General features: G+C 58.9%; 1 protein-coding gene across 4 annotated transcripts in view; it reads right to left on the reverse strand.

Moving 5' to 3' along the window:
• The window catches only part of RNF220 (ring finger protein 220), a 244,529-nt gene that overhangs the window by 5,754 nt on the left and 224,868 nt on the right, over nt 1-13,907 (reverse strand). Inside the window, exons 1-8 of one of the 4 annotated variants that reach the window (XM_084965338.1) lie at nt 13,482-13,734; nt 13,302-13,344; nt 9,552-9,595; nt 9,019-9,151; nt 1,029-1,125; nt 749-835; nt 574-629; nt 370-448 (exon numbers count right to left, since the gene is read on the reverse strand). In XM_084965338.1, the coding sequence (XP_084821464.1) occupies nt 370-448; nt 574-629; nt 749-835; nt 1,029-1,125; nt 9,019-9,151; nt 9,552-9,595; nt 13,302-13,344; nt 13,482-13,535 (593 nt within the window). In that variant the 5' untranslated portion in view covers nt 13,536-13,734. Of the gene's footprint in view, nt 1-369; nt 449-573; nt 630-748; nt 836-1,028; nt 1,126-9,018; nt 9,152-9,473; nt 9,596-13,301; nt 13,345-13,481; nt 13,735-13,907 lie in introns of those variants that run through there. The other 3 variants (XM_084965337.1, XM_003482102.5, XM_084965336.1) reach the window with 3 other exon arrangements.

The raw sequence follows: 13,907 nt of genomic DNA on the forward strand, positions 1-13,907 counted from the left end.
CCAGTGCTCCTGCCTAAAACCCACTGCAAGCGCCACCCGGGACAAGAAAAATGAAACCAATTTAGCTCCCGATTAAGAAACAGAAACTGGAGATGAATCAAGTGTGCCGGCTGGGCTGGGTGGCCATACATCACACTCCCCGGGCGGAGGCCGCCGCAGCGGGCGGGCGGGCGGGCCGGCCGGCCGAGGGCTCCTCCCTCCACCAAGGCTCCCGGGGCCACGGCCCAGCGAGCAAGTCACAGAGTCCCGCTTAGCACCAGCTGGGCCCCACTCGCGGCTGCGTGCCCAGGGTGGCAGGCCTTCGCGCTTGTCAAGGGCCCCTCCCTCCCACTGAACGGACGCGCAGGGGCCTCCCTCCTGGCCACTCACTTCTCGATGTCGCTGTTCTTGCAGGTCTTCTGCATGGCCTCCTGCTTGCTGCTCTCACCGTTGCTGGTAGATGGCATCTCTGCTAGGAGAGAGCAACTCACATTGACCAGACTGGGCAGCGCAGGCGGGGACAGGGCTTGAGTCAGTTACCACCACCCAAGGGAGGTCCCTTCTCCCTCACTATTCCTGACGGTCACCACTTACCGTCACTGGCCCACTTAGAGAACTCAGGCGTGATGCGTGTGCTGGGAGGGCCGCCACTAGAGGAGAGGAAGGAGGAAGAGCAAAGTGAGTTCCCGAGGCGGGCACGACAGGCTGACCCCCGCTCAGGGCTCCCCATCCCTCTCCGCCACCCGCCCCAGCCTGTGCCCACACTTGCTTTAGGACTGCACCCCGGAGTGCCTCTCTCTCCTTGGCTTCGCCAGGCTCCTCGCCTGTGCAGGGGATGACGTCGGCCTCCGTGTATCTGGCGTGGTGGTCAAGGACATGGATCCTCGCCGGCGGTGGGCCGTGAGGGCTGAATCCTTAGGAGGCCCCCCCGGCCCCGGCTGAGACGCCGCCCCGAGCGGCGGCGTGGGTGAGTGCCGGAGGTGTTCGCTACTTAGTCCCCGCGGTCCGTCCCACTAGCCCCACCCTGTCCCGCAGTGTCCCAAGGATACTGTGGCTTCCCGTACTCCAGAGTGTCGTCCCCATCCACATCCAAGTCAGCGTCGCTGTCCGGATTCTCTTTGCCGCTGCACATGACGAAGCCAGAGCCTGTGGGAAGCAGGGTGTGAGGAGGGCCAGGGAGCAGCAAGACCGGGCCAGGAGTGCCCCTTCTGGTCCTCGAGGAAGGGGTCAGGTCTGGGGCTAGGTAAGGCCACACAGACACGTGGGCCGGGGAGAGCGAGGGCCGCGGCCCTCAGGTGGTCTCGACGATGGCACGGCCGCCCTTCCCACTCCGCACACCTCATCCTGGCTGCACTGCCCGCCCTTGCAAGCGGTCTCTGCTCCTAAACTAGCCCGTGCAGACACTAGGTCGGGTCCTCAGGAGACACCTCGTCTAGGCCCGCTGTCCGCCTGCCTTCCAGGAAGAGGACACAGACACTCAGGTCTCCAGACTTGGGCACCAGGGTCCAGCCTGACAGACAAGTCCCTAAGAAGGGAGAGCAAGCTGGCTAAGGCCCATCAGAGCCATACAGTGGGACCCCCAGCCAACGTCCTGATTTTGGCCGCCAGGTCCTTGCCAGCAAAACACCAGGCAGCTGTTCAAATATTTGGCGTATGAAACGCCTGACATTAATTATTCATCCCCACCTCACTCAGCCCAGATTCCTGGACAAGCGCAGCTACAAAAGGATTAGGAAGGGATGGACAGAGAGGACAGGCATGCACACCTGCTTCTCAGAGCAGCCCACGAAGGCAACCAGGCTGGGCGGAGGCAGGGCCAAGGGCCAGGCAGGCAGCTGGCCCCACCACGGTGTGTCTAGCACAGCCACAGGCAGACGCTCAGCCAGTGCGGGATTGTGATTTAAGGGGGTGAGTTGCTGAAGCTACTTCGGGGCCCACTCACCTGCCATGTGGTCTGACTCCCAGGACCACCCTGTCTGAGAGCCCAGGGCCAGGGGCCACAAAGCTGCTTCTCCCTCTCTGCCCTGCCTTTCCAGGGACCCTGGCCTCAGACCACATCTCACGAGCCAGCAGAGCAGCCCTGCCAGGGACAGAAAGGGCTAAAGGCAATGGGATTTGGGGTGAATGGCATTAGAGATGCAAAGCAGCTCAGGATTCTGCCCAAGGACCTTAGAACTATCTCTTCCTGTCCATTCCTCCCACTCTCAGGGCCTTACAGGTTCATCTGGCAATAAACTTGTAATGGGGTGGTCAAGCCTCGGGTCTGTTCCTTCACCCTGTTGTAGTCGAGTTCTGACCCCTCTCCTCCCTGCTCCAACACTGTCTGTGGCTCCCTGCTGCACGCATGACCGACTCCCGGGTCCTCAGCCAGACCTGCTGAGATTCTCCTGAGGCTCCCACCTCTCTGCCGTCCCTCCTTGCCTTGTTTCAGTCCATACGCCCCACCTATACAGACAGACGACCTACTGCCCTCAAACATGACCCTGTCTGTCCTGCTCATGTCCTCCCTTCTTCTCGAATGGTCTCCGTCTTTCAAGCCCATTTCAAGGAGCCCTTTCCCTCCTATGCCTCTGGTCTCTAGTCTCCCAAAGCTTCCACTCCTCCTAGAGGTAAGCAGCGCCAGGGAAAGAGGGAGGCCAGGCACTGCCCGGGCTCCACCCCTCCCCGCCAGTCCTCATCTGCCCTCCAAACCGAGGCACCGACAAACACGAGGCAGCAGGCAGGTCAGCTGCAGGCAGGTCAGCAGCAGGGCCATTAAGCTGAGAAAACACCAAGTTACAGCTCTGTCTCCTGTTCACGGCCAGGTGTCCTGACAAGCAATTCCCGCCTTGTGGGTGAGTGGCACCTCTATAAACCCTCTGACAGTTTGGGAGACAAACTCCGCCATCAATCAGAACGTAGCTATCAGGTTCACTTACAGCCTGCGCCCCCGGGCCCTGCCAGCCCCCCTCCCCCAAGTACACACGGCTCAGCAGTCAGCCTCACGCCCTCGGCTTAGCTTGCCCTGGCCAACCCTGCCTTGTGAGTGCGCGAGGAGCAAAGCCAGGAAAACAGGGCACCCCCAAACTGCCAGGCAAAGTCCCAGCTTCTCAACACACAAAGGAGCCCAGGGGCCCAGGACCTTTGCTCTGAAGTCTCACTGCCTGCCAGGCCTGGACCACACGGGCAAATGTTGTTCCCCAAACCTCACACCTCATGCCTCTGTACCTCTTGTTATCTGCTTAGAAACGTCTCCCTCCCGGTGCAAGGAACGAATTTCTGCGCGTTCTGCCAGGGTGACTCCTCTCAACTGCATCTCCTGCTGACTCACAGTGTCCGCACACAGTGTTTGCTCCCTGACACCCCCCCGAACCAACACACCGCAACGTGCTCTCAGCCTGCCTGACGCTGAGCACAGTGCTTCCAGAGTTGATTCCTGCCCTCAAGGAGCTGAGCGTGGATGAGACCTGCCCAGACGTTTCTATACAGAGGTCCCTTCCTTGGTGTCCACTCAGGCTCCTGTGCAGCTCCCAAATCATATTTATGACCGTGCGTAATCACGGTCCTTTACCAGACTAAAAGCCCGTCTGCCTCACTGCTGTCATCTCAGCATCACCCAGCATAAAGCTGGCCAGGCCCACAGCAGGTGCCATGCAGCACAGCCGAGCAGGAACGGCTAAATGCCAACAACGCTCTCCCATTACATCGGGGGAGTCCTGTGCCAGGAAGGCTGTGGCCTGATGAGCTGGTGGCCCAGAGAAACCTCTCGGGCCACAACCTTCTCTTTCAGACCCCAGCTCGCACATGACTAACCTGGTAGGACAGAGAGCACATCCTGTTCGCCAAGGAAAAGGCCCGTCTCTGGTCTGAGCAGTCCACTCTGACCCCGACCCCATCCCCCAGCAGACAGATGGTGGGAACCTCTTCCTACCCCTCAGGTGTTCGGGACAGGCTGCCCCAGCCTGCTCCGACCTCCTTCCCAGCACATTAAACTTTATTTTCTTAATGAAATGTCACTTGCTGACTTCTGGCAGAATCGTAATAAAAAGAAACGGCCATAAAGCCATTTTATGCAGACAGCGCCCCCGACAGCTTGCCCCCACCCCCCACCTCCTGCTTGGAGAAGAAGGCTTCACAGTCATTTTATGTTCTCAGCTGCCAGAATATCCCAAGCCAGTACTCAGAGGCAAGATGGCACCGAGAACTCCTTTCCAAGCCTCTGGCTCCTGCTCTATGTAGCTCCAGGGGTAACAGGCAAGCTGCCACTCCTGCTGCTACTGTCCAAGGATGAGAGGTTGTCCCTGGGCCCTGCAAGGTGACCTGGAGTACCCTTTAGTCACCAGGTGGGCCCCCTTGCTGTGGCTGGTGCTTGGCCTCATGGTATCGGGGCACAAAGTACGGGGCTACTGCCCACAGGCAGACTCAGCCTGAGGGTCAGTGACACTGAACAGAGCCAGGACCCGGGCCCTGGAAGGCAAGCAGTGCAGAAACACCCTGCCCTCCAGGTGGAGACCTAACGGCAGAGAGGGAGGGTTAAGTGCAGATATAAGTCCGAATTTTATAAAAATGACCACCCTCCTCTAAACTCATTTCTTCTTGGGCCATCATGGAAGGAGGAAAAAAAAAAAATCAGCTTTAATTTAATCAATTGATCAGATGATCGATTGAGAAACTGGAGATGCCCGCTTACTGGGGGGAGTAACGTCCTGGAACCTGAAACCACAAAAAAGGAGCCATCGATTTCCTCACCTGCTGCTCCCAACAAAACCAGAGCCCAGGGAGAAAGGACCTGCTCGCAAAGGCGGGGGCGGGGTGGGGGTGGGGTGCAGGCGCAGAAGCAGCTTCCGGAGAGTTTTACACTGGAATTAGTTACAGATGCAGTTACGGTGTCTTGTGTAAACGCCATCGATTGGGGAGCTGACAGTCTGGGGAGCTGCGATGCGGGACAATCAATCGGCCTGCAGTGTCACCTGCCACCTCGCTGAACAGTTGACAATGCAATTATCCAGTGTGGAGGCAGGGAGTTGGCGTGTGTCAAACGCACTTAGCCACTTTCCGGGCCTCCTCGATAACGCGTTTCACTGCCTCACGTCAGGAGAGACGCAGAGAGACAGACGCCGTTTAAAACCATTGATACCTGCTCCTTCTGCCCACACTCCTTCCGTCCCGGCTTAACCATTGTGTCCCAAAAGGCGGTTAAATCCCGTCAGTTGCCACCGGGGACGGAAGGTGCCCTGTGCCTTGCCACCTCTCTCGCCCCTCCCACCAGGCACGGTGGTGAGGAGTCAGAAGGCGGCGGCCCCCCGGCTCTGTTCTCCAGCAGCCTCCAGCAGTCGGCTGTTCCGACACCTGTCACTGACAGGACCAGGCGGCAGGGCTGTGACCTGGGCGCCCATCTTCCGAAACCAACACGCTGAAGCGGCAGCAGCCAGGGCCAGGCCTACCTCTCCGCGCCCCTGGGCTCGCAACAGCTCCACTCCTCGAGCCATCATCTGGCACTGAAGTTTTATCAAGCAACAGGCAGGTAAAAGATCCGGGCCAGAGGTGCTCTGCCTGTCCCCTCCGCGGTACCTCGCCTAAATCTAAGGGCGTCCTGGAGGAAGACGCCGTCCCTGGGCCGGGCCGGGCCGGGGCAGGCAGAGGCCCTGCAGAGCTGGTTCCTGGTACTGTCCTGTCCCCACCCTCCACCTGTTCAATTCCCAGGGGCTCAGGGCTCAACTTGGGAATGCGTTTCCCTCCAGGGCTCAAAGATGGGCTGCAGCACGTTCTGTTTCCTGTGCCGCCTCCAGGGAAATCCCTCTGTCTCGCCCCTCACGTGCCCACATCCCTGGCACCTGTCTGAAACCAGCCGTTCCATGTCCTCTCTCCAGCCCGACCATTCCATTCCAGATGATGGGCCCCAGGCTCCCCCCGTCCAGCCAGGTGAACGTTCACTGGCAATTGCAACGGGAGGGCGCAAAGCTCCCCTCACAAGTCTCTTCTCCAGGGGCCAGGAGATGCAGAAAGCTGGGGCTCACTCACCACACGCCTCTTCTGACTAGAGGAGGAACAGGCTCGCCCCCAAGGACCATGTAAAGTAGCTTTGTGCTTTGGCCCCTGCTCTGCCCAGGGCTGGCATGGGGCGCCAGAAGGGCACCTTTCTTCCCCTCACTGCTGAGCTCTTTTAGGGGAATGTCGGGGAGGCACCGGGCCCGTGTGCCGCCCTTAATGCAAGTGTTAACTCTGGGTGGGGGGGCAGCACCAGGAGGCCCACAAGCCTGAGATTCGGAGAAGACAACCAACGGCTCAGGCACACAGCCCAGGGCCTCTCCTAAAACTGAGATGGCCGAGCGTTTCCCAGACACTAAAAGTTTCTTCCGAACTACTCTCCTGCAATCGTTACCTAATCCTTTGGGCTCTTAACCGTCCTTTCCCCGCTGGACCTATCTCAGCGCTCACCTTTCTGCGTGGTCCTTCGTTCTGTCCTAAGACAGCACGTCCAAGGACTGCCAGGCCTGAGCTACCTGGGCCTCGCCCCTCGGTAACCACGGCTCCCATCTCCAAGGCTCACCCCCCTCAGCCAGGTGTCCTGCCCAGGACGCTCGCTCGTTCACTGGCTCCACAGCAGATCGCAGCCGAGGGAAGTGATGTGCTCGTCAGAACAGCTCCCAGAGGGCCTAGTGGGCAGCTGTGCTGAGGATGCCGAAGGGGCCCTGATCTGGGAGGAGGGATGGGGCGATCGGATACGGGAACTTATCTGCAGTTCTTCAATCCTTTCATATCTATAACAAGGACAGCAATCTCTGTTCTGTCAGCACGCCCAGCGCAGCTTAAATGGGCCTCCCCGCTCGCCTGCTCATCCTGCCTCTGCTCCCTCTCTGAAGTCGGCTGGGCAGCGTCTTCAGCCGGCGTTATCACTCCCTCTAACCGGTCTTGGCAGGCAATCTAATTCCTCCTGAAAAGGTCACCGCCATTTTAACTGCCTTTCAATCACATTAAGCACGCGCTGCCCGGCTTGCGGCCCAGCCCGCCCGGCGGGCGATCAATGCGCCGCACTGACACCAGCCTGCCTGGCGGGGCCACACCCAACCCCCCAAGAGTTGGGGCCTATTGGTCCTGGCCAAGGAGGGCAGACTGACAGATGGCCAGCTCCTGCAGACAGGGTTTCAGGGGCAGCGGCAGTCGGGACCCGCCAGGGCCTACTTGATAGCACCCCCCGCCGCCCCCCACCGAGGAGCCTCAGCCTCCTCCGCTCCACTGCGCCCTGCTCTCTGCCTTGTGGCCCCTGCTGATCTCGCTGTAAAACAGCCTTTCAAGTCTGCCTGTCTTTTGACTGCACTAAGCTGTTTAAGAGGCGGCAGCAGCTTCTATCAGGAAAGCCGGAGCAATTCTCTGCAGATAAAGGCACCTCCGGCCCCTGTTCCCTCTTCAAGTCTCACTCTCATTCTCGCTCTCCAAATCGCTCAAAGCAAAGCCCCCTTTGAACTCCTCTCAGGAATTCTTGAAAGGAACAACCTCAGAGTGTAAACACTCAGGGAAAACTGACACCCGCCCAGGGCCAAAGAGCCCCTCACATCTGCCAGGCGAGAGCATCTCCGCGTCCAGGAAACACTCGGTCAAGTCGGCAGGACCCGTGCGGCTTCATCCCCTCAAGCCCTGACTGGTGCCCAGAAACCTTTGGGTCCAGTTCTGTACCAAGAAACCAAACTGAGAAGTTGCCATGGCAACGGAAGGTGTGAACTGAGAGCCGCCTCCTGGCGATGCCCCATGGGGCTGCCAGAGACACCTGCGTGTACAGGTCACGGGACCCTGGGCTTTGCTGCTCATGCCCTCTGGGCCTCAGATACTCGAGAACTGCAGGACAGAACCAGACTGAGACGGCAAAGGGGCATGCTCCAGCTCAGGGCTCAGGTCTGATGACCCTTCCTGGGGTACACCCTGGCTGGCCCCACACGCCTGGGCGACGTGAGCGAAAGCCAGAGGCCTAAGGCTGCACCTGGGCTCGTGGCCCCTTCATGGCGCCACTCCCTGGACGGCACCGTGGGACTCCCCCTCAGCACCAGCCCAGGCGGCACGGCCCCCGGGGGGCAGAGCCCCTCCTCCAGCTGCTGTGAGATTCCCCAGGGACCAGACAGCAATACTCCCAGGGGTGTTGCCCGGAGAACTGGAGGCAGATGGGAAGCAGATTGGCTCACTTAATGACCACAAGCTGCAGTGCCAGCTGTGCTTGCGCACAGAGAGAGAGAGATGCGCTGGAGGCCGTGAGGCAGACGGCTCCCCCTTTGCCCTGCCCAAGGCAGCGGGGGTTGACAAGAGGACACTGACCCTCGCTGGGCACCTAACAGTCGGCCGTCTGACCGGAGGGGGCTTCCACTGGGCTAGGCTGTATCTCAAGGAGCTGGGTGGGCAGTGGAGCTGGGCAGGGCCCTGCAGAGCCCTCGGCAGCAGCAGGGGAGAGCCCAAGGGAAGCAGGGAGCAGCTGGGCCTAGGCCCCTCTTACTTCAGGGCAGAGAGCGCCCAGGGAGAAGGGATGGGATCAGAGCTAAAATTAGATTCACCAATGAAGCTCATGGGAGGTCAAATTTTGCCATAACTCACTCTTTCCTCTGTAACTGATTTCCCTGACGTGGCGCCGAGGAGGAGGAGGAGGAGGAGGAGGAGGAGGAAAATCCAATGTGTTTGCCTGGAAGCCCTCGGGGCCCCCAGTGCTGGAGGTGTACAGCAGGCTGCTGGATTCTCATTTATCAGCCTTAAGAGGGATGGAGTGATAAATGCATAACCGTCCCTTTAATATTTTATGCAGGTGCTAACGCGGCTTGGCTGTCACCTTCAATGCATCACCCGAGGCTGAGAGCCCCCTCGTCACTCCTAGCTTGCAGCCTCACAATTCCATCTCCCCACCCAAATACATCCATTTTAATATGCACATCACAGGCAGGCAGCCGGTCACAAAGGAGCCCCGCCAGCAGCAGTCCCCACGCGGTGGAGCGGATGACCAGCCGCCAGCCCTGGCCTCTCTGCCCCCAACAGATGGATACCCAGCAGAGGCCTGGCCACTGCCCACGTGTCCGCTGCTTGTACCTCGGAAACCACCTTCCAGGAGCGTGGTGGCCCGTATCCGCTTCTGCCCGCACCACTCATACTCCTCAAAGCGGTTGCTGTTCTCATGCTCGATGTCCACGGCATCCTCCTCCGCCATGCAGGAGCCTTCCCTCTGTGAAGAGCAGAGCGGGATCGTGCGGGTCCCACGCCATCCCTACCTGCTCCCCAGGCCTGCAAGGCAGGCACAGCCCGGGCCCCCAGCTCTAGGGCTCCTTCAAAGTCAACCAATCCAGAGGCCCAAGACCTCAGGTTTCCCCAATAATTCTCCACTGGAGCCCAGGGGAGGAGTGGGAGAGTGAAAGCCAGGGAGGAGGAAGGAGAACAGAGAAGAAGCTGCTGAGACCACACAGAGACCCCGAGAGCCCACAGATCTGGAAGCAGGCAGCGGCTCGTGTCCGGGGAGTGGGGTGGGCGGGGCGGGGCGGCCCCTCTACCTTAGAAAGGCAGCGCTCCACATGCCTACTCAGCTCCTGCTCCGATCCTGCCAGGGGGCGGCTGCACAGGGGACATACCTGCCCTTCATCCTGCTTCCTCCGTTTCATTTTCCCAATCCGAGCTGCACGGAGACACCGAAAACAAAGCACAGAACAAGCAGTCACTGTGGCTCCCAAGGTCCCCGTGGAGCTGAAGCACTCTGACCTCCTGCCAGCCATTAGCCCTTTTGTTCTGGCCCTCATTATGCAGCACCTTGAGCCCCTTTGGGGACCAGGCCTTGCCAAGAGCCCCTGGGGAAGAGACTGGTGCTAGGCCAGGGACGTGTCCACTTTTGGGGAATAGCTGGATCCAGTTCAGCCCATACCTCCTTACTTGCAGGGCGCAGTGAGTCCAGGGAGCAAAGACATTGCCCTTGGCACTTGCTAGGTATCCCCCGGCGAGCAAAGACCATGGGCTCCTCAGAGCCAAGAAACACAACTTTAGAAAACATCTCTTCGCTGGAATCCAAGGTCCCTCTAGGGACCTGCTTTGGCCTGCTGCTCACTCATCAGTTAAAACCTCTTTTGTTCCTAGGCCAAGAGCCCTGAGGTACAGCCCTTGGTGTCCTAGGGAGAATGTCTCTCCTGTCCACTGGTCCCATTTTACAGAAGAAGAGACCGAGACCCAGACGTAAAGGTATAGAGGCTCTGAGGCAGGCAGCCCAGGGTACCTTGAGAGTAGCCCTTACTGTGCCTACCCACACCCATTCCATCATGCTAATCAGCGCGGAGGGGCTGGCAGGCCCTGGAGGCAGAGGGCTGCCTGCCATGCTGTCCCGCAGGGGGCTCGATTCCAAAGTGCACACTGCAAGCCCACAGCACTGCTAATTAATGCTGAGAGATGCAATCATTTCTAATTAGCTCACTAATCCCTCTCTGCAGCCCTCCTGTCACTGAAGCAGGAAGGGGTCAAAACAAGGGACTCCGTTCCCTCTAGTCCCTCCCTCGATGTGCGAGCCAGGAGCAGAGCTAGCCACTCTGAGATCAGACTGACTGGGGCGGGGCTGGAGCCAGTCAAGGAGGGAAGGGTTCCCCACTGCAAGGCCAGAAAGAACTTTCTCATGGATACGGATGCTGGCGGCAAGCTCACGAATGCAGTGCAGGGAGCAAGACGCAGGAGGAAAGTGATGCGGGTCAGAGTGTATAAGTTACAATTAGAGCACCTACTGTCTTTTTCGTCCAAGGTCAAGTACTTCATGTAAGGTAGCTCACTTCATTCTATATCCTAAGTGAGGTTGTATCATCCATTTTCACAGAGAAAGATAATCGAGGCTCAGAGAGATCAAGGTAGTTATCCAGTCGTAGCTAAAAAGTGGCAAAGGCTGGAGAGGAAACCAGGCCTGACTCCCCAGCTTAGAAAGCCCTCCTATCCCAAGAGTGCCCTCAACGGATCCGCGTCAACAAAGGCTGGTCCTGTCAGGCTACGAGGGCAGCAAGAATCTGCACTTGGGGCCCTAGGTCCTACCTCTGGACCCCAGGCACCTGGAGCCCAGCCCCGCCTGTTGAGGGCCTGAAGCAGGGAGTTACTCTAATTCCAAAACAGAGAAGCCCTGGAAAGACCCGAATCAACAGGAAAGGCACCACCCCACCAGGACCCTACACGGAGACAAAGAAACTTTGGTCTGCAACCCGGCCTGCCTCTTCAGTTTCCTGTGCTCGTACTACAGGAGATGTGACTGTGTTCTGGCACCCCACTTGATTTTGGGGACAAAGACCGCAACTCTCTTGCCTTGACTGCCCTAACCCTTGGAATGGCAGGCTCAGGCGACTCTGACACTCTAGAGCCAGGATTGGGATGGAGAAGGGATGCTAGGTATCAGAAAGACACTAAGCGAGGTACCCTGAGCGTTCTAGAAGGCTGTATGGAGCAGTGTGCCCGTACAGAGGTTCCTCCCCCATCCCTCCAGGAGCTCAAGGGAATGCCTCCCTGGCAAGGAGGAGACTGGCACACACTGTCTGATAACTGAATAAAGGAGTGAATCTCATAAGATTGCCAAAGAAGGCACAACACTGGGTGCGCTCCTTGCCCAGACCACCCCTGCCAGAAGATCCCCTGTAGTCCCAGGAAAGCACCCTGATGGACTGGCATCACTTGGAAATTCTCAGATAAGCAAAGCAGGTTTGGTTTTTCTCACCATTCATCTCCTAAGTCCTGAACTAAGCTTACTAAAGCATGGTGAAGGGATTCTCGTTGTGGCTCAGCAGGTTAAGAACCTGATTAGTAGCCATGGAGATGTGGGTTTGATCCCTGGCCTTGCTCAGTGGGTTAAGGATCTGGTATTGCTGCGAGCTGTGGCAGAGATGTGGTGTTCCCGTGGCTGCAGTGTAGGCCAGCAGCTGCAGCTCCAATTCAACTCTGAGCCTCGGAACTTCCATATGCTGCAGGTGTGGCCATTTAAAAAAAAAAAAAAAAAAGATGAGTTCCTGTTGTGGCTCAGTGGAAACGAATCCGACTAGGAACCATGAGGTTGCGGGTTCGATCCCTGGCCTCACTCAGTGGGTTAAGGATGCGGCGTTGTCGTGAGCTGTGGTGTAGGTCTCAGACGCAGCTTGGATCCCGAGTTACTGTGGCTGTGGTGTAGGCCGGCAGCTATAACTCCAATTCGACCCCTAGCCTGGGAACCTCCATGTGCCACAGGTGCGGCCCTAAAAGGACAAAAGACAACAAAACAAAACAAAACACCACTAAAGCATGGTAAGGAAAGTTTGCTCCCTAAACAGAGGCAACCACTGAGTAGGAAAAGTCAAAGTATTACCAAGGAGGTAGCATGGCAAGGTACAAGAAGCACAGGCTTTGGCGATAAACAAACTGCAGATCAAATCATGGCTCAGCTGCATCACAGCTGTGTGGTTTTAAGCAATCACCTTCGCCTCTCCCAGCCTCAGTTTTCTCATCTACAAAATGGGTGTTAACACGTCCTTTCAGTTTTGATAAAGTTGCTTGACACGGGGTTGGCCGGGAATGAATACTCTCCTTTTCCAGACTGGGGCTCAGCCTGGCAGCAGAAACCAAGTGGCAGGAACTGGGGATCTTGAAGATCCAATGGCCTCACCCACTTACCGGCAGGCCTCGAGACCCCAAGCCCCCTACAGTCAACACCCAGATACACCACACCCTCCTCAGCACCAAAAAACTAGATTATTCGTGCTCAGCAAATAGGGATGCTCCAGAGGTTTGAATCCAAAGGGGGGAGGGGTGCTGCCAGGTAGTGCATACACTGCGTGCTTTCAGAGAAGGCCTCTAAGAGCTGTCGAGCCCACGCTGATCACCTTTGTGCAATGTGGGCCGACTGATAACTCAAAGAGCCCGGGGATGAGTTAGTTCCTGTTGCCGTGGGAACTCCAGATCTCACTGCATTGTCAAGTCTCAGCAGAGAGGCTGTATTCACACTACTGGGCACTGATTAAAAACTGGAAGAAAAACATGCTCAGCGCCCTGCCGGCTTGTACAGTGAGGTCCCAGCAGTTTGCAAATTCAAAGCTGAGCTTCCGAGTGGAATTGTGGGGCTCGTTCCTCATTCTCTGGCACTTAATAACTGCCCCCCCCCCAGCTCCCCGCGTTCTTCAAGGCCTAGAGGGGCTCGGGCAAGAGATGGGAACCACAGCCTCCAGGAGACAGAGAGGGAAACTGAGGGCGGCCGCCTGGGTCAGCACACACTCGGGCTCTGGGGCTGCGAAGAAGCCCACGGGCCCTCAGGTCGAAGGAACGCAGACACGCCGCGAGCGGCAGGCAGCGAGGGAGGGAGGAGGCCGGGGGTGGGGCGGAGGGAGGGGCCGCGCACTGCTCACCATTCAGTCGGGTCTGCCGGTTGGCTCGCACTCGCAGGAAGGTCTGAGAGAGGATCCCGGTCAGATGCGAAAGAGAAAAGAGAGCGTCAGCGCGGCCTGGAGTCCGGGCCCCCGCCCCAGCCCCGGACCCCGGTCCAGGCCTGCCCCGCCCCGCCCCAAACAGCCCGTAAACAAACCTACTTCCTCCCTCCCGCCGGCCCCCCTGCTCCGCCGGCCGCTCCGGGCCCTCGGCATAGCCGCCGGGGGCTGCTCTAGCGGGACCCCGTGGCCGCCGCGCGGTGCCGCCCCAGCCCTGGCCTCCGGCGCTCCGGGCCCCGCGGCCGCCCGGCCGGCAAGGGCGGCGATGCAGGCGGATTCCCCCCGGCTGCCCGGCGGCGGCGGCACCTCAGCTCCCAGTGGCGGCGGCGGCCATGTTGGCCCTGATCACGTGACCCGCCTCCGTCGCGCGCCGAGGGTGAAAGTTCAAGAAGTGCGGGGGCTGCCGGACCGGGACCAGGAAACGGCGGCTTGCACTCCGGCGGCAACCGGCTGAGGCCGCCCTGGGGTCCCTCCCACCGCCCGCAAAGCCAACCCGCCCCAGTTTTAGCGGCCGCGAGGTCCTCCCCC

The sequence above is a fragment of the Sus scrofa genome, chromosome 6, assembly GCF_054392235.1.
Source record: "Sus scrofa isolate SSC_HxYL_T2T_F1_AM1 chromosome 6, Sscrofa_HxYL_maternal_Yorkshire_Landrace_v2.0, whole genome shotgun sequence".
Classification (NCBI taxonomy): domain Eukaryota; kingdom Metazoa; phylum Chordata; class Mammalia; order Artiodactyla; family Suidae; genus Sus; species Sus scrofa.